This window comes from Corticium candelabrum, chromosome 1, assembly GCF_963422355.1.
Source record: "Corticium candelabrum chromosome 1, ooCorCand1.1, whole genome shotgun sequence".
Taxonomy (NCBI): Eukaryota; Metazoa; Porifera; class Homoscleromorpha; order Homosclerophorida; family Plakinidae; genus Corticium; species Corticium candelabrum.
The window spans coordinates 16,335,377-16,355,013 of record NC_085085.1 but is presented as its reverse complement, the minus strand read 5'-3'; the positions used below and the strand labels follow the sequence as shown (position 1 = coordinate 16,355,013).

The 19,637-nt window shown below is 44.1% G+C and overlaps 5 protein-coding genes across 7 annotated transcripts; 1 reads left to right on the top strand and 4 right to left on the bottom strand.

The window, feature by feature from the left end:
- Positions 1-147: 147 nt before the first annotated feature.
- Positions 148-4,244, bottom strand: LOC134188350 (uncharacterized). The gene is made up of 5 exons (XM_062656546.1): positions 4,021-4,244; positions 1,793-3,853; positions 1,631-1,724; positions 901-1,510; positions 148-831 (listed from the first exon to the last, which is right to left on the bottom strand). Exons 1-5 carry the CDS (start codon positions 4,091-4,093, stop codon positions 325-327), a joined length of 3,345 nt encoding a protein of 1,114 aa, XP_062512530.1. The 5' UTR covers positions 4,094-4,244; the 3' UTR covers positions 148-324.
- Positions 4,245-4,779: 535 nt separating this feature from the next.
- Positions 4,780-12,655, bottom strand: LOC134176855 (protocadherin Fat 4-like). The gene is made up of 6 exons (XM_062643530.1): positions 12,306-12,655; positions 12,122-12,244; positions 11,938-12,060; positions 8,930-11,778; positions 8,705-8,866; positions 4,780-8,640 (listed from the first exon to the last, which is right to left on the bottom strand). The coding sequence occupies exons 1-6, from the start codon at positions 12,652-12,654 to the stop codon at positions 4,990-4,992; spliced, it is 7,257 nt and encodes a 2,418-aa protein (XP_062499514.1). The 5' UTR covers position 12,655; the 3' UTR covers positions 4,780-4,989.
- A 744-nt stretch (positions 12,656-13,399) lies between these two features.
- LOC134187382 (HAUS augmin-like complex subunit 7) lies at positions 13,400-15,235 on the top strand. 3 transcript variants are annotated; one of them, XM_062655510.1, is made up of 10 exons: positions 13,400-13,499; positions 13,567-13,629; positions 13,687-13,793; positions 13,850-14,060; positions 14,137-14,255; positions 14,316-14,513; positions 14,581-14,680; positions 14,737-14,893; positions 14,953-15,005; positions 15,071-15,235. In XM_062655510.1, exons 2-10 carry the CDS (start codon positions 13,591-13,593, stop codon positions 15,233-15,235), a joined length of 1,149 nt encoding a protein of 382 aa, XP_062511494.1. In that variant the 5' UTR covers positions 13,400-13,499; positions 13,567-13,590. The 3 variants fall into 3 exon arrangements, with proteins under 3 accessions (XP_062511494.1, XP_062511486.1, XP_062511502.1); XM_062655502.1 differs by having other exon boundaries at positions 13,412-13,499; positions 13,578-13,629; XM_062655518.1 differs by having other exon boundaries at positions 13,476-13,629; positions 13,850-13,926; positions 13,999-14,060.
- A 119-nt stretch (positions 15,236-15,354) lies between these two features.
- LOC134187373 (T-box transcription factor TBX20-like) lies at positions 15,355-17,565 on the bottom strand. Its single transcript, XM_062655492.1, has 6 exons — positions 17,221-17,565; positions 16,693-16,972; positions 16,447-16,590; positions 16,166-16,233; positions 15,879-16,090; positions 15,355-15,809 (listed from the first exon to the last, which is right to left on the bottom strand). The coding sequence occupies exons 1-6, from the start codon at positions 17,553-17,555 to the stop codon at positions 15,355-15,357; spliced, it is 1,494 nt and encodes a 497-aa protein (XP_062511476.1). The 5' UTR covers positions 17,556-17,565.
- A 576-nt stretch (positions 17,566-18,141) lies between these two features.
- LOC134180450 (AH receptor-interacting protein-like) lies at positions 18,142-19,632 on the bottom strand. Its single transcript, XM_062647604.1, has 3 exons — positions 19,507-19,632; positions 19,231-19,422; positions 18,142-19,166 (listed from the first exon to the last, which is right to left on the bottom strand). Exons 1-3 carry the CDS (start codon positions 19,594-19,596, stop codon positions 18,435-18,437), a joined length of 1,014 nt encoding a protein of 337 aa, XP_062503588.1. The 5' UTR covers positions 19,597-19,632; the 3' UTR covers positions 18,142-18,434.
- Positions 19,633-19,637: the final 5 nt, after the last annotated feature.

Genomic DNA, 19,637 nt, shown 5'->3' with positions numbered 1-19,637 from the left:
GTGTCACAAAGAGAATTAAGACAGTGAAAGGCATGCAAGCAGGCTCTAGAGATCTAGATACATGTCATCACATGTGCCTATTGCTTGTGCGTATGAATAGTAACTGTTGACGACTACGACTTTGTAGTTATATATGTACATGAATGTATGTATGTCGAAATGTATTTAATTAAAAGTTTAGGCACACCATAAAATCATTTTAACAATGGCAAGAATTGTTAAGTCGTGCCTATATATAGCAGCATAGAATTGTACTTTACGTGTATGCTAAATCCTGTCTATAGTTTAGACCAATTACTAAATGCACATGCAATACTTTCTGTTCTACAAGTGTGAGCAGTCTTGTTCCTGACCCGCATGCCAAGCCACCAGTGCCTCCTTTAGAGATAATTGTTTTTCTGGTGGATGCCATGTGAGGGCGTCTACTAGCAGCCTCGAGTCTTTACGATTTTGTATTTCTCTGTCGCTATCAGTAGAAGCAGTCGGCACACCACTTGCAAGCCGTACAATGTTTTCTGTACTAGATGATATCCCAGATACGACCTCTTGAGAAACCGACTGCTTGGGTGTGCGGTAGTAGTAGCGTCTGTCCTCTGCGTCTCCACTCTCGTCTACGTCAGACAAATCGTCTGTGCTCGATTCGTAATCGTTTAGATAAGCCACGGGAGGAGAGAAACGAGCCAGCTGAGTACGTTTGCTGCGACGATCAGATGCAGTACCACTGACGAAAGAGAGAGGTCGAGAGAGGTCGTCCACTGCAGGGTTTTCATCATCGGACTCCTCCGCAATACGCGTTAGAGTGGGACGGTACTCGTACTCTTGCCACGTATCCTGTAGAACAAAAATTTTAAATGCAACACAATCAAATTTTCTGAAAATTTCCGTTAAACTTTTGCGTACAGACATTGATGATTGGGCATACTCTCCTAACGGATCATTTTGGTCTGCGTAATCAATATCGACAGTTTGAGGTATTGGTGTAAAGAAACGATTATCTGATTCGAAATCGACCATCGTAGAGTATGCTCCAGGAATCCCAGATGAAGTGTGCTGTCTAACACTCATCGGTGAGTTTTGAGAAGGAACATACAGAGAATTGTCTTGCCAACGGTCGGTTTCTGGACTCGAGAACAGAGGAGACGTGAGACGAGATCCGACCACCTCTGACCATTCGCCAACGTACTCCAGTCTGTCTCCTTCTACGTCTTGCCCCCGACTATCTTTCTTTTGAGATCGATCGCTGCTTTTACGGCTATTTCTTGAGTGTTTTCTGCTGTTTTGTGTGTTTTGACGAGATAACGAGGAAGCCTCGAATTCTATGTCGTTTAGACGATTGTGTATTTCCCACGGCTCGCCGTAAAAAGGAGTATGTTGTTCGTAATCATCATTCGGCGACGGTCCTTCTCTTGATGCTCGACTCAGATAATCGAGTTGCGTTGTAAGCCAACCGTCTAAGAACGAGTTGTCTTTGTTTCTACGTTGACCTGTACGATTGTTCTTGTTCCAATTTCTGAAAAATACGTTTTCCGTTGCTACATAAATTTACTCGGTATCATAATGTAAGCAGTCAAGAGAGTACGTATATCATTATGTGTTCTATTACGTATTTGTTAATCTACTAAACACTTACTTCCTGCATTTGACAAATATCAAAAGAAGAAATCCAAAAACAACAATCACTAAGTTGGTGGGTATAAGTACCAGAGCCCATGCCGGTAACGCTTCTATATCAGAAAAACCATCGATTTGCATCATCAACGTAAGTTATAATCAATATATGGCTTGGTATCACCTGTCGATGTATTTTCCTGATTTATCGGGGGACTCTTTCGTGTATTCGACTGGGTTGACACAGAAGGGGTGACGCCCGAAGATCCCCTGTGACTGGGAACGACCGTTTTTTGTGATGTTTTTGACTGGCCGGGTGTTGCCGACAATGTCTGACTCTTTCCATTGACTGTACTGGCTGTATTTGACTCACTCCGTTTTGTAAAGAATTTAGTGTTGTCTGCCGTTCGTATTTGCGATTTTGTTGGATGGGATGACAATGGTGTAGCCGTTACTTGCATTGCAGTAGACGGTAAGTGAGTTGGCAATCGAGTCGTGGCAAGATTGGTCGTCGATTTGTCAGTAGACGGTCCCGTAGTCGGCTGAGAATCCGTCGAAACTTTAGCTCTTTTTGTAGTAAATACATCTGTAGTCAGGTAAGCTTGTGATGAAGAGGACGGGGTCGTAATCTGTTCTGTAGAAGGTACTAGTCTAGTGGTCGAGCGCTGTGTAGATGAAGAAAATGTTGAAAAAGAACTCGTCGTCGTTGGTGCGTTTGTAGTAGGATACAAAGTTGTCGTTCCCTCTGTTGTGACTGCTGTAGTTGTCGACTTTGCTGTCGTCGGTATTGAACTTGTCGAATCTTGTGTCGTGATCACTCGAGTCAAAGTCGTTGTTCCCTCTATTGTGGCTGCCGTATTTGTTGATTTTGCTGTAGTCGGTATTGAATTTGTTGAATCTTGTGTCGTGACCACTGGAGTCAAAGTCGTCGTTCCTTCTGTCGTCACTGCTGTATCTGTCGACTTTGCTGTAGTACGTACTGAACTTGTCGAATCTTGTGTCGTGACCACTGGAGTCATTGCTGCTCGAGACGTACTTCCAACCGTAGTAGATGGTGCAGCAGTAGTGGTTTTGGTGGTAGTGACGGTTAGAAAAGGAACAGAAGAATTTGTAATGTACTCAGATGTGGATCCTAATATAGATGTCGAGGTGCTTTCAACGGTACGACTAGATGTCTCGGCATTCGTAGGAGTGACCCCTCTCTCGCTTGTCGACGTAGGAGATGCCGTTTCAGTCTTCTCTGCTCGTGTACTCATCTCTGACCCAGTCGATAATTGTGTCGTTGTCTTTCCAGTAGTCGTAGCAGTAGTCGAAATTTGAGATGTCACGTCTACAGTCGTAGGCGAGTCGGTAGATGCAATCGATGTCGTCCCAGCTTGTGTGGTTGCTTTGGCAGATTGTGTTGTCGATTTGCGAGTGCTAGGTACGGTTGTAGTAACCGATTTGGTCGTGTGGGCTCCGGTTGCCGTTTGGGAAGTTGTAGACGATTCTGTGGTCACTAGTGGCGTGTTCGATGACGATGTGCTATGATGGCTCGTGGTTGCTCGAACCGTGATAGTCGGAGTAGTGGTCGTAGGCAACATGACTCTAATAATCACGCTTGCCGTGCTAAATCTGACCGGGACACCTCTATCTTCTGCTTTCACAACAAGATTGTATGTGGGTAGCGAGTTATCCGATAAATCTCTCTCTATAGTTAGCAATCCAGAGTTACTGCCCAGCCTAAAGATTTTCTTATCATTTCCACCATCGATTGTATAAAATATCTGTCCACTCGTTCCCTTATCACCATCGGTTGCTGAAACGTTTAGAATTTCGTAACCGATTGCAGCATCGTAGGCTACGTGACCCATGTAGGAAGAGTCGGAGAATCGAGGAGAATGCGAATTGAGATCGACGACCACCATCACTGTTAACTCGGTCGTAACGTGCGCGTAGATAGAGAATCCTATCAAGCTCCTGCGAATACCGAAGACGATATACTTAACGGTCGTGTTTACTTGCGGACTCGCCGTCTTCAGCGTCACATTCCCGGCATTTTCATCGATCTTGAACTTGTCCAAATCGTCTTTCGTCCCTGTCAAAGTGAAGAGTTGAGTTTTTTTGGGTGCGTTGCTTATTTGAACTTGTAACGGCACCAAACTGCCTTCGCTGTTCAGACGATAAACGGGGCTGTCCGCGACGGCATTCGCAGTGATGTAACCTTCGTACGGCAGATTGAGAAACTCAACCGGACCCGTCACAACTGTACACACACAAACAGTTAGTGTACTGTACAGTACTGCACGTAGACAGAACACTAATGGATCGGAACGACCCTTATCTGAAATCGGTATAAACTCCTACGCTCCCTAGTAGCCGTGAATGTCTCCCGTCGAGTATCGGTTTTGTAAGTAGAAACTAAAGCATTACCTGCCGAGGCTCGTGTTATGATCCGAAATGCACTCGCTACAAGAAGAGCTTCCACAATGTGCCAGCAGCTCATTCCTCGATGAAACGAAAGTAGAATACGCCCCCCGGAAATGAAAATTGTAAGAACGCCTTTCGCAAATATAAACCTGTAGTTTATCAACGCGTTTCTAGACACAGATCTCGAATGCGAACAAGCGACTTGCTTCTAGGTGGTGGTAAACAAGTGTGCGTCCGCACGTGACACCGTTACAACGTAGGCGCGCTAGGCTGGACTGTCATGACGATCGTCAATTTCATACATGTACACCCATATCCGGAGTCTTCAGTGGACTTTGGTACCGCAATAGCTCTACTCCACTATTGTGGATCGAGTGTGCACCGTCTTCCGGCCTGGCACGTATGACTCTAGTAGGGCATCCAAGTTCCACTATTACCTAACCGATATTACACGTCACAGTCGATCGCGATTTCCGTATCTCAGTCTCCTGCTGCAAGGCTTGGATTGTTACCTCTGAGGAAGTCCCTATATAGTCCATTTTTCCTACTCAACTCAAATCGGTGACCGATGTTCGAGTATGTCGACTAACCTAGTTACTAGCACATTGAAGCACATAAAACAACAGGGAGAGGATGATCGATACATACGGTATCCCGGCGCAGACCATACAGTCGAAAATCCAACAGAGTATTCGATAGTGTATCAAGATGCATATAAGGTATCACGAGATGTATATGACAACGTTACTGTAAGTAGAAGAATGACCGGGGTCTCAAATTTTTATACAGCAAATCCAATGTGATATTGTTCAACAAAAACAAACCTCAACTAGACACAATCAACAATTATTGACAACACAGATCAACATGCCACATGAATTGTTTCCCCATGTTCAATTCTGTACATACCGCGGACATATAGGTAACAGTTGCTGCAGTTACTAAACGGTGCGATGGTGTTGCATCATTGATTCAATTCTGCTCAAATCTTGCCATTGAAGACGGACGCTTTGTCCAAAGTCGACCGGAATTGAGAGAAGACTTGACCTCGGTATAGCCGGGATTACTATATTCGTGACCTCCTGAAATCAAATCCATTACTGGCTCATACATTGGGTTATCTCCCACACCAGTGCTCATTGCATAAACAGGGTTGTCCAATGTAACAGCAGCCAACTCAGTAGGATTGTCGCTATCTACTAGATCAAAAGTTGGATTAGTGAATTCTTGGTGTCCTCTATCCTCTCCAGTATCTATCATTTCCTGAAACTGTGGAGATATGTCGACTCTCCCCTCACGTGCGTCGAAAGCAGCTTTCTCACCCTTGTACACGATCCGACGAAGATTCCGATGTCTGTGCCACAGAAATGCCATAATGATGATCGCAACAACAAGAACTATGATAGCAATCGCCATTGCTAATACCGTCATGTCAGAAGATCCAGGATCAGATGGCTTAATGGGCTCACTTCTCGAATCAAAGTGACACTTGTATCCAACCCAGGGAAATGAACAGTTACATAAAAACTCCCCTACCGTATTCGTACATTCACCACCATTCAAGCACGGATTGTTGGACAAACATTCGTCGACGTCAGTGCAACTCCCCACTTCCTTCTCTTCAAACCCGTCAGCACACCCAGTACAGTCGAGACTAAAAGGCCGTTCACAGAAGCAAGAATATGGATTACTGTTAGTAGGAGGATATGATACACATCTCGCACTGCGGTCGACGGGACAAACAGTTTCCGGTCCACGACAAACAGAGTCGTCTGTATCACAGTTTACTCCAATGTAGGGATCCGTGCAGTTGCATGTGTAACCACCGACTTTGTCGATGCAAACTCCGTGACCGTGACACGGGTCGACTTCCGTCAAACAGTCGTCGGGATTAATCTCACATCGGTCGCCTTCCCATCCGGGTAAACATTCGCACTCATACCCATTGAATACATCATTGCAGGTTTCAGTGCCAACAGGATTACAAGGACTCGACAAACATTCGTTTGCCTCCGTCTTACAGTCCGGCTGACCCCATCCCTTCTGGCATGGACAAGAGAAGTTGAAGACACCACCATAACCATTCTTACATCCCCCACCGTTGGGATCAGTGTTCTCTAAACTGCACGGGTCTGGAGTGCAATCGTCCACATCAACGCAAGAGTATCCGTCTCCACTAAAGCCAGGAAAACACTTACAACCGGCAAATCCAGGTCCAGCACGAAAGCACTGCGCATGACTATCACAGCCTCCATTGTTGGTCATACAAGCATCTACCTCCTGAACAAGTATGTTGATAACTGTTTGTAGAGAGTGACCTGCTGAATCACTACCTTGAATCACAACATTGTAGATATCCTGTGACCAGGCATCCAAGGTACCAGAAACTGTTAGATTGTCATTTGAAGTGACAAACGTATCATTTGAGCCAGACACAACTAGAAATGAGAATTGGTCATTATTGTCCGGATCATTAAGCGACAGCTCGCCGACTAGTGACCCAACGCCAGCTGTCTCATTGATGACAACGGTCTTTTGATTATGATTCACAAATAGATCAGTGGCGGCTTCGTTGACGTCAGTAACTTGAATAACGACGGTTTGTCGACGACTTAGAGGTGGGTTGTGCACCTTCGTTACTTCAATACTAACACTAATATTTGGAGTCTCCTCGTAGTCCAGTGGTTCTGTTGAAACGAGTTGATTGGAACCAACAATTGCAAATCGAGCCCCAAGACTAACAATTTTGTATAGATATACCGAAGAGGCCGTTCCTACGTCCAGATCAACACAGTCCAGTGTCCCCACCATGGTACCGCTCGGTGTATTCTCCATAATGGTATTGGGAAAGACGTTAATGGCTACAGGAGATTCCTGAACATCAATGACATTGATAACTAGCGCTCTAGTGACGTTCATGTGTGGGTTTCCACTATCCGTACAAATCACTCGCACTTTGTACCGAGTCTTGGCCTCGTAATCCAATCGTTGTTGCACCACTATCACAACACCTTCCCGGGCTCTGGTATGAATCCCAAAATCAGGCTGGTCATTGTCAAACTGACATGTGTGCACTTGATCTTTGTCCTCGTCTATCACATAAATATAGGCAACGATCTCACCATACGAGCTATTCTCTGATATTGATACAAACGGCGTCGTAAGAATGTTTCTCTGTTGTCCCTCTCTTGTTACCTGTTGAGGTGTCAGACTATCTTTACTAAACACAATGTCAGTAGGAGCGTCATTGGCATCAATGACAGACAATGTAAACGTCTTGGTAAGAAACATGCCTCCATTGTCAACGCAGTCTACTAATATGTCAAATACCTTGTCCTTCTCGTAATTTATGTTACTGCTGTTGTATCCGACATAAAGTTGTATGAGCTGAGAGCCAACTCCTCCGCCTTTCACCTGAAATCTTCCGTCCGCGTCTTGTTTCATAGAACAAGTAAACGACTGTGGAAAGCGGTCAGGGTCCGACACCTCGACTTTAGACACGACGGTACCAGCGACACTGTTTTCCGCAACAGATAAGATGGGAATAATAATATCGCTTGGTGCCTCGTTTACATCGACAATCGGTATAGTAACCGACTGGACTACTGACAGTTGACCGAATCCACTGTCTACACTCTGCACAACCAAATTTATGGAAGTGGAAGTTTCGTAATCTATTGCTGTGGCATCAAAGACAAACATGCGGCCGTCCGAAGACACAGACACGTCTTTGGGTTTAGATACGAGAGTGTAATTGTATGTCTGATCATTGTCGTCGTCCACGGTTCCCAATGTAGTAATCAATGTCCCAATCGGAGTGTTCTCTAGTACAGAGACACCGCTCGGTACCGTAACAGAGAGTGGCCTGTCATTGGCATTCAAAACCAATACAACAACTTCGCGAGTAACCGAGAAACCAGACGTGTCCGAACTCGTGATATTAAGTACGTAAGAACGACGGGACTCAAAATTCAAGGGTCTCGTTGTGACAAGACGATTTCCTGATACGGTGAATGGAACGTTGCTGGAACTAACAGAATACGTAAAATTGTCCACAGAATCTTCGTCTGTTGTGACCAACACTGCTACGACGCTACCGGGCGAAAGATTTTCTAACACTTGAAACTGACCGGTGCTTGATCCAACATCAGTTGGAGGATCGTCCCTATCCAAGACAGCGATACTGAAGAGTGAGGTCGTCGACAGTCCTCCCTGGTCACTACATTCGACGTAGACGGTTAGTTTCGACGTCTCTTCATAGTTTATCGGGCCGAATACAATTATTTCAAATCTGTTCACACCCAAGCGTCCGCCTGCGTTATCTAGCAGACGACATCGAAACGTTTGAGGAACAAACGGGAGATCGGGGTCGGACACTGTGATCGTCGCCACTTTGGACGAGAGAGCCGAGTTTTCAGCCACCGTGAAAACGTCCAGTGAGATTAGAGATGGCGCCTCGTTCTGATTCTTTACACTCACCTGAAAGCGGCGTACTGTCGGGACTGCAGTACCATCACTTGCAGAAAGATCAATAACATAATTACGAGTTAATTCATAATCTAGCACCTTTGCAGTCTTCAAGGCTTGAGCGGTATGTGTGTTAGAGTTGATAACATTCTCTAACTATTCAGAGAAAAACTAGTAAACATCGTGAACGATGAATGATAGGCAAAGGTTAGAAACAAACCTTGAATGCTCCAGCCAAGTCATTTGCTATGCTGAACTGTACAGAATCTCCTTCGGGATCGCTCGCAGTTATAATACCCACCAGTGTACCAGCAGGTTGATTCTCAAACACAACACTGTGATGAAGCACCAAATTCTCCGGAGATTCATTAACATCAATAATCTACAACACATACACATGTATACTGCTGAGTCCATATGGCAAACACAACAGAAACAGATTTACATCAATTTTAAAGACTTCAAAATTAGTTGCTCCTTTACTGTCTGAAACGCGGACTATAACAAGATGGCTTGCTTGCGTCTCATAATCAAATGGCATCTGAGCGTGTAACAACCATTGTCCTGTAGCTACGTTTTCTTCAAGCCTGAAACGTCCGTCAGCATCATCATCCAACCCAAATGTCAACGTTTCATTTGTGTCTTCGTCAGTAGCAATAACGCTACCAACAACAGTGCCAATTGGCTGGTTCTCCTCGATTGTAGTATCATTCATAGTAATATTGATGGGTGAATCATTGTCGTCCTTGACTTCAATGACAAACGTCTTAGGCCCAACGGTAGCCAATTTATCTGAACAACTAACAGAAATAGTGTGCTTCATTGTAGTCTCATGGTTCAGTGGCTTCTGGACTACAAGATTAGAACCCAATAAACCAAATTTACCATTGTCATCATTATTGAGAATGAAGGTAAGTTTGTCTCCGTCCTGATCTTGAGCTGAAAAAGTGGCAAACGGAGTTGATACAGAAGCAGATTCCTGAACCACTCGAAAACTAAGAGAAATGTCTGTAGGTGGATCATTCTGATTCATAATTTCAACGTAGAAAGTCTTCAGTGTCACTAGTCCAAATGAATCAGTTGCTTCTACTGATAAACCGACAATTGTACCAATTGTGGCTGATTCATAGTCCAAGCCGGGTTTTGACACAAGGATGTCTGCTCCTGAGAGATTAAAGAAACCGCTGGAATCAATCAGGCTAAAGGACACAGCATCACCGTCATCATCAATAGCTGACAAAGTACCAACCAATTCTCCAGCAGGCACATTTTCAGGAACACAGGCATCCCCTGCTGTCTGAGATGGAGAAACAGTAAAAAGACAGGCTTTGCCAACAACTGGAGTGAGATTCACATTCTTTGGAGCTTCATTTCGATCGTTTACCGTGATGACAATGGTTTTAGTCACTGACAGGCCACCTTGGTCGGTGGCCTTCACCTCAATTATCACAGACCCTGTTTTCTCATGATCTAAAGCATCTGAGTTGACTTTCAAAGTTGAACCAGTAATTTGGAAAAAACTACCAGGATCAGAAACAAGAGTGAATGAATGACTATCTCCATGATCTTGATCATGGGCAGTGAAAGTCCCCACAACAGTACCTACAGGTGAATGCTCCAACACATCACTCGATGACAGAAGAACACCTGTGGGTGCTTCATTGACTTTGTTAACTGTAATCACAATGCTTCGCGTAAATGTTGCACCAGCTTTATCTGTTGTCTTGACAGCAATCTTAAATGTAGTTGCAGTCTCATAGTCAATCTTACTAGCAACATCAACAACCAGGTTTCTTCCATTTATCTTCACCTTTCCATTGGCTGAATCATCCAAACTGTATGTGTGAGCATCACCAGCATCCTGATCTGTTGTAGCCAATTTGCCTATAAGGTCATTATCATTTGCTCCACTACTAGCACCTTGAGCATATTCATTTACTGACATTCCTGAAAGAGAAAGAGCAGTTGGAGGATCATTCTGATTGATCAGTGTAATCGTTATAACTGCTGTGCTTGTAAGAGGTGGTGTACCACTATCAACAACTTGAACTGTAACTTGATGCTTCTTTGGAGTTGCTTCATAATCAAGAGTGTTCTGGTTTACCATCAATTGATTCTTAGACTTCCCTCCAAGAACAAAGTGATCTCTGTCTGTACTAAGCAGTGTAAAGGTTAGAGTTTGGGCAGGTTTGTCAACATCAGCTGCTGATAGAGTTCCTACAACTGTCTGCTTTGGTGAGTTCTCATTGACACTACTCTTGCTGATTGTGGGTGCTTTAGGAGCTTCGTTCACATCAGTAATTGTAATTGTTAACTTCTTTGTCACTGACAAAGCAGGACTGCCATTGTCAGTGCTTTTCACAGTGATGCTGTAGCTTGACCGTGTCTCATAGTCCAACGCTTTGTTAACAGTAATCGTGTTGCTTTTTACATCTAGTGCAAACACACCACTAGCATCATTTGTTAGCACATAAGTGTGAGTTTGTCCAGCATCTTTATCTGTTGTCTGCAATGGACCAACAATTGTGCTTTTTGCTGAATTTTCAGGCACAGATGTTGTTCCCAAACTGATGTCTGTTGGACTGCGATTAGGCACAACAGCTGCTCCACGACAACCAGTATTTGGGGCACTCCAACGACCAGAGTCCAAGCATTCAATAGAATGATCCCCAAAGAGGGTACCAGCTGTACAAGCTAGTGTACATTTCTTCCCATACTGATAAGGTTCAGAGGTACCATCACATGTTGTTGTAAAACCTGTAATGTGAGTTGGAGAGCCACAGTTGACCAATGAACAAGCTTTCTTGTCACTGTTCAACTGGTATCCTTTCTGATTGCAACTACAGCTAAAGGAACCAGCTGTATTTAGACACGATTGCTGACAGCCACCATTGCTCTGAGCACAGTCATCAATATCCGAGCAAGTAAGCTTGTCTGCATTGAGTTTGTACCCAACAAGACAGCTGCATGTGTAAGACCCATCTGTATTAGAGCACTTCTGCTGACACTTGTTGCCAGATGTCTTGCATTCATCATAGTCTTTGCATTTCTTTGTGACAGTATCATAGTGTTTACCTGATGCACAAATGCACGAATATGACCCAGCAGTGTTTTTGCATGAAGCATCCGATGGACAGTCATTAGTTGTTGATGAAGCACACTCATTCTTGTCTTGGCAAGTCTTCTGGTCAGACTTGAGTTCATACCCTTGACGACATGAACAAAAGTGAGATGACGGTGTGTTGGTACACTTAAAGCTGCAGCCACCATTATTCACTGTGCATTCATTGGAATCTGGATAAAAAGTCACAGTAAGTATCAGTGCCTATTCCACTTACCTCTACAGTTTTCAATTGTTCTTCAATAGCTCCGACATCAACATCATTAAATGCATGCACGCGCGCGTGTATAGTAACACATTCTCTTGATAAACAAACTACTAGAGTAACATACCAACACAAGTGAGTCCATCAACTGCAAGCTTGTATCCACTCAAACAGCTGCATTTGAAACTTCCCTGTGTGTTAGTACAGATTTGACTGCAACCACCATGGTTAGTGCTGCACTCATTATTATCTGACAAACACACAAATCATCCCAAACATGCCAACAGAACACCATAACGTCGACTTCTTACCAATACATGCATGCTTATCAGATGCCAAACTGTATCCAGTTCTACAAGTACAGTAGTATGTTGCAATTGTATTAACACAATTTTGAGCGCAACCGCCATTTAGTTGAAGGCATTCATTAGACCCTACATCACACAAACATTCGCATTCATCGTCACTATTTTGCATCTTGTTATCGTTATTCACCTGATGGTTGTCTGTCTGTATGAACAACATGAATAGCAGTGGGTCGAGACATGCTCCCTGCAATGCTCACACGATCCAGTCCTGTATTCTTGTCCCCACCTTCAATGGTATGCCGTCGCCAGTCAGTCCAGTAGATTCGATTCAGGTACTGAGTCATATGGTACGGATTGTACACGTTTACTTGATTAATCAGTGTTGCCCGGCCTTTTCCAAATAAATCTGACTTTTCAACTATCCTGTAGTATGCATCAGCCCAGTAGAGTTTGTCATCAACATAGTCAATTGCAAGAGCATTCGGCCAGCGCAAACCACCTCGAACAATAGTCTGGCGCTGTGATGCATCACTCATCCGAGCTTTCTCTATCTTAGCGATTACTCCCCAGTCACTCCAATACATCCAGTTATTCGTAGGGTCTAAGACAATCGCTCGTGGCTGATCCAAACCAACAGACACAAGCGTCTTCCGATTGCTCCCATCCAAATCCGATGTATCAATCGTATTTGATCCAGTGTCAGTCCAGTAAAGTTTCCTTGCCTTCCAGTCCAAAGCTAAACCCTCCGGTGTCCCCAATTTGTCAGTGATAACATCAGTGATAGATCCACCGTTGATAGACTGTTTCTGGATCTTTCTTCGTGATACGTCACTCCAGTACACTTCGTTCTTGTTGAGATCAAAGTCAATACCAACAACATTACTGAGACCTCGCACAACATAGCGGTAGTTGGTCGCATCCAGATTGATTCGACGAATGTCAACAGTATTTGCAAACAGCAGATAGGGAACGACTTTAGCACCTACCATAAGCCAGTAGTGACTAAGTCGTTAGTCAGACGTGATAATTACACAACTCATTTATGCAATAACATCGCACTTATTAAGAAAAATTACATGCCACTCACCATAGTTACCGGTTGCCACAAGCAACAGCCCTGTGACGACCGTCCACATTTGGACAGCAAGACTGGTCGACATATTTTGGGAAATCGATAGATTCGTTAGCTGCCGGTTAAGCTCTTGGCAAGAAGCAGCGATAAGGCGGCTTTCATCACGTGAGCGACGGCGCTGCCTCGTGCAGGTACGGAATTACCGCTCACGTGCCCTCCAGAGTACACACACTCGTGGAATTCGGTGACAAGTCGATCAAGCCAGCACCAGATACGTTCGTACGTATAACTGCAAACATAGCTCTGCTGGTACGTACCTACTTGCACCGGGTCCACTGGTGCCAGCACACACGTGTGATACCACGTGTAGAAATAGCTGTTATGTAGTCCCGGATATGACATGGCGGTTCTTGCTGCTTCGTTTATGCACCGGTTACAGGTTGGACATTGAAATTCTCCTGTTTTGCTAGTCTCTATCAATCAATAAGTTTTAAAGGAACTAGCTTGTCCTTATGTGGATAATGTTGACGATTCGTGGATCACAGAACTTCTCTTCAAACCAGGAGAACCGAGACTTCGCCTTCTACAGTGGTTGCTGGCCAGGTCGAATTTTTTTATTTTGCTTTCTGTTGGAGCGTCTTAGATACATGATTTTTCAGATTTGATTCTCATCTTGAAGAGCTAGTTGTCACTCAAGCCACTCGGCCAGAGAACATGACAGATTCACGTGTTCAACGTACACACGATCTGCTGTTGTCACATCATGCACTTCTCCAAGCGATGCTTACTTCTCGTTTTTGTTTGATAGGACTGACGTTAGTAGCTTCACTACTTGGTCTGTGTCGAGCTAATGATTACGACCTCATTAGAGTAAGACACTGGACTTTACGAACTCTCTCGTATACATGTTTAAACATGTATATGCTCGAAGACTTTTTCTTTGTAGGGAGTATCTAGCGATAGTAAACAGACTGCCTTTATGGACGCTCTGCTTGACCTAGTCTGTATTGCTCAGGACTCGGAACTGATGACATCTGATAGACATACCTCTTTGGAACCTGCAAGGTATTATCAATTTTTGTTTCCTCGGGCAAATGAAACCTTATGTTTTGTTTCATGCCGCAGTGGTCTTACCAAGTTAGCAGAACAGATGCGCCGTGACCGCCGACTGATGAACGGCTTAGCAAACCAAGAGAATGTTACTGATATGCTCTCGTCTACCTGCCAACTCTTCCCTCCTGATCTCATGCGGTTATGTCATCAGCAGTTCGATCAAGCGCTCACTAGTAGTGGAATCGCACCTAGGGAGAAGTCAAGGGGAAGGTGTTGTATTGATGACTTATTATGTCACATTAGTTTATTGGCACTGAACACCTTTGTCTGTCTGCAGAATGAGACCGCCAGACCAGACCAAGTTAGAGGCACTGGTTAATGAAATGTCAGAACAAGCAGCCTCTCAACTTCAGATTCTTGAAGAGCTTAAGAAGACTGTTAATTTTTGTTATATTTGTGTGTGTATTTGAACAGTAAGTTTTCTCTGCTTTAGACTTTAGAGGCAAGACCGGACAAGCAAGCAACAGACAGAGTGATGAGAACGTTGTCTGTGTGTCTTTCTACTCTTGGTCAGCTTGTCTCAAGTTTCTGCCAGTGCTATGAGACTGAATTCCAGTCGTGGACCCACAAGCAGCCTCTGCATCTTTCTGGTTTGTACATGCAGAAATCTGATGGAAAAGACGATTGACTAGCACACTGTGTTCATTAGGGCTGGGACCTACTTGTAAGCGGGTGTTTTCCCTACAGCAACAAGTGAATGCGGTTAGTTTTTCAAACTCATGGTTTTGAAATGCTTTAATTATAACGTGAAAACTGTTACAATTTAGCTCATGGAGTCGCTGGCAGCTGTTAAATCATCATGTAAGAGTATTAGAGAAAACGCTGGTTTTCAACGTTGTGCTAGTTGGAAGTATGAGCAATCGAACACAAATGATTCTGTGAAGATATTTGAAAGATGTACAAGAGTACTTAAAAACTCGGCACGTAGGTAACCATAAATGTGTCATAAACTTTTGTGTTTTATTAGACTGAGTTTGCATTGTACTGTCCCAGAGTGACCAGCACTTTGGATGTATAGTAACTAAATTGCAATACACACTCCATGTGTAGATCATGGTCTATCCTCATTTTTCTGAATATTGTCACATGAGTTCCTGCTTTGTCTCCTTTGATGATTCTTGAGCCTTGGCCGATTATATGGTATTGGCCTTTCTACACTGTGAAATCCCATAGAGTAAGAGTATGAAGTGATTGGTTTCCTAGCCCACCGAACTTCACGACTTGTGAGAGCATTCAGACAAGCGACTTGATTAGACGCAGAGGATGCTTTGGCAATCGAAGGTGCGGAATGAGGCGAGCAGCATCTTACATAGTATGGGGCACGGTCAGTTGGTACATCTAACTTAGAAAATGTTTTCAGTGCAGGGTGCTGGCATCCGTACCGTACTGGATGGAATCGAGGAGTCTGCGTGAATGCTGTATGACAGCGTGTTCTCCAATTTAAGTTGCTGCAAATATCTTGTCTTTGGACGTTTACTGCCGCGTCATTGACGGGTGTTTCAGTTCCTAATAGAAGATCATAACATCAATTTAACCATAGGAAATGCGTTACCTACTCAAGTTCTCGATTCGTACCAAACGGTTGCGCCAAGACGGACACAAACGGATTAAATCGTGGTGTGTCTCCTGGTAACCATCGACAGTGACTCATGATGTGATCAGGTACCGGCGAAGTCGCTTCAGCGCTTGTATAGTGTGCTTCTACTGATTTGAGATTATCTCCTCTTTCCGTCTTTGCATGTCGATGATATGCATAAAACGCCTCCAAGCAGGAATCGACAGCGAACCTAGTAGTACAAATTCCCGAAAGAGCGTGTTAACACTACTCTAGTAGTACAAGCACTTAGCAAAAGAACGACCACCTGGCGGTAGCCCTTGACTCTCTGAAGCCCTTTGCAAACGGATTGCAGTCGATTTTAAGCTTAGTTATCTAAACCAATTAATCGTTCAATGAAATTGTACAATCAGAGTTGTACGAGAAATTTGCATGTTGATGCACTATACTACTTATCTCCTGTAAATCACAAGCTCATAGTAAACGATGACAATCAATGTAGGAGACATGCGGCTTTCACTGCCGCAACAAGTTGAAAGTCTTGAATACTTAGCCATCGGGCGTGGGTACCGCGTGTCCTTTGCTCACCTGCTGGTTTTGGTAGGCCGTGACGGCTATGAATTCTGTTTCTGGAACACTGAACTGAAAGGCTTCTTCTGCTTCTTTCTCTCCGTCTTGCACCTCGACAATTCGAAGGCGTGGTCGGTACTTGTGCATCGAGTTGAGCACCAACTATAGACCCAAGAAATGCATGATGCGCCGTACACCGACACAGATTAGAATGGATGCATTGGACGTGCAAGCAGCAAAATCTACGTCCCTAGAGCCTCTCACCTGTCCTTCTCGGCTAGTTTCACTGTTCGTCAACTTCACTTTGTCGAAAACTACCGTCTGCTTCATCCAATGGTGACCGCTTGCTGGTGACTCTGGATGAACGTAGACACTTGGTGGAGCAACGGGTGGAGGATCCGCTTTGCCAGCAATTAGCCACCGAGAATCGTGATAGGCGTACTTGTACCGTTTGTGCTCAACCAGGACTACGTCCAACATTAATGAATATGTTTTCTGCGGTTCCAAACCCAAGATGTCGACTTTCAGAACTGGAAACATTCTCCTGCAAGCAATCGAAGAAATCTGGCATAAAATCTGTGCATGTAGACTGAGTATTTCTGTGTCTAGATGAAAGGCACGGAGATGATCGAGGCACGGAGATGCGCCATGCAGCGGTTGCCACATACGTACAGGTACATGTGCTGTACTAGGTGCAATGTTGTTTGTCGGCACGCGCAACTATTGATAAATAATCTGGCAAAGAGCGGCGGATGCGCCAACCCTCGAATGAATGAAAGGACCGCGACTGACCTGCCGGCTTTCGTGACTATCATTTCAGTTCCGAGTGCATAGAATTGTCGCCACAATGAGGACTCCTGAAGAAAGACTTGAACTTTACCACATTCAAGTCGTATAGATTGATCTTCATAGTGTGTTTCGTCCTCTGATACATTTCGAGCTGGCGAACTTGTAGTCGTAGATTGGTATGGACCGCTTGCTTGCGGACTACGAAAAGCGGATTGCGTGTGATTTCTGGTAGCGGTTACTTCTTGACGTTTGGAACCGCTTGCTGAAGCCATTAGCGCGGCCACGGAGAAGGCAGTAGCTCGACTAGACAACGGCGTCATTCTTCCCTGTACGGCCATGACAGCAACGTGTTCGAATGGGCTGAACTGTGGCTGACGTGGGCAAGGATTGAGTTCAAAATTTGAAGGGGTTGCAAATAGTCAACACCTCTTTGCGTATTAATGCGATCAATTGCGCTATTGCAGATAAGCTTATTGGGACGGTTACATGTGACTAGGGCAGACAGACACATCAAGAAACAAACTCTGAGATGGCTTCAGCGGAAAAGCCAATCAAAGTTCTGGATCTTCCAGCATGAAATCAAGATCCTAAGCAAACCTCGCTAGATCATAGCAAAGGCGATTCATGATGATAAGGACTAGAAGTATGGGTCATCACATAATCAACACGAGCTGTGCCCAACTCCCCCGAGCTGTCAAACCACTTGCATATCAGCCCTCTTGCAAATCAGCCCTCTCGCTAGTCAGCCCTCTCGCTAGTCAGTGCAAGCCAACCCTTCATCATCAACAACGCCAATGACTCAATCACAAACCCCTCACCACCCTATACTGTGTTATACCAAAATTTACGGACAGCCAACAAGTACAGTATTGTCTTAAATCATTGACAACCCACTAATTAACACGTTGCGCCACTATCAGGTACCATCTCTATCAACAGCAGGGGGTGTAGAATGCATGGAGGAGGAGTCAGCAGCTGTCAACATCTAAATGCATACAAGGTTCCCCTGCAAGGAGCTGATGACACCAGACTTGTGCAACTTATTAGCTAATCACATGATTGGCATGCCAACCAAAAATGGAAATTCATATTTGGACGTGTATATCAGTTTATATCAGCATATATCAGTATCATCTCACTAAGTAGACAAACAACTGTCTGTTAGATCAAGAAACATGAAACTCAATACATCATAACTCTATGTTTCCAACATACTTTCACTTGAAGAAGCCTTTACCTTGCAAAAGAGCTCGATCATCTTTGTCTTGTTTCTTCTGCTCAATATCCAAATCATGTAATAATTTGGTTACACTTTGACTCAGAGAACTGTCCAGTTGTACAACTTTTTCTAAATCCACCTTAGCCTCTCGAGCCTTCAAAGATAGAGCGTAAGCCTTGCCACGACGAAATAAAGCTTTGACATTGTTAGGACTACGCCGCAATACAGTTGTAGTTTGTTTGATGGCATTGCTGTACTCCCCCAGATGCAACTTGCATTGTGCATAGTTCAACAGCAATGGCTCTTTCATCTGATATAATGCTTTTTCCGGATCAGAGCCCGGAGCCTCAAAAGATTCCAAAATTTCAATACAACCAATTGCTGTTCCATACTTAGCGGCTGCTTCTAAATATTGACCGTTCTTGTACAACTCATTTCCCTGTTCTTTTAGTTTTGGAATTAAATCTCGTTTTTCATCGCTGTTCATTGACCAAATGCCCTTTTCATAAGAACCCTCATTCTCAACACTCAGTAGTTCAATTTCAAACACCAAGTCTGAGGAATGCTCCTGAAGATGATCAAGATCTTCATATCCTGTACTTTGATGTCCATGACAGCCTAGCAATGCAGCACCACATCTATGTGATGAAAGTGGCTCTACTTTTTCCCCTCTGTTCTGCTTTGCTACATCCCTCAGGCTCTTAGACACAAGCACATAGTATCGAACCAACTAATGTTTTAGAGAAACAATTAAAATTTATTAATTAACGTTTCCTTTACCAGTTTGAAATTACTTCTTTCTTGCACGTGAATCTTGCCACTTCACTCACTTTCATTGTCTGTACAATCCTCTCCCAAATAGCCAGCTTGAATCCTCTTCCGTATAGCAACTCAAACGGTCCACACCCCATTGTACGACTGTCATCGATTACAGTTTCTTCGTTTGTACTATCAGACGGACTGATTGTGCGAAAATGAAAGGTCACCTTGACGACAGAAGCAATCACTAGCTACATGCAAAGAGAGGCTCCCGCCTCGGGCTAGAAACTAGCCCTACTGCATAATCTTACTTTGGTGTTTTTCTCGAATTTGGGGCATTCTCCTTTCCCGCCGTAAATAATCTGCTTGCTGACACCGACGTTTTCATCACTGGCAGCCATGTTTACAACCCACCATCACACCTTCGGGTGTTACTTCTCTT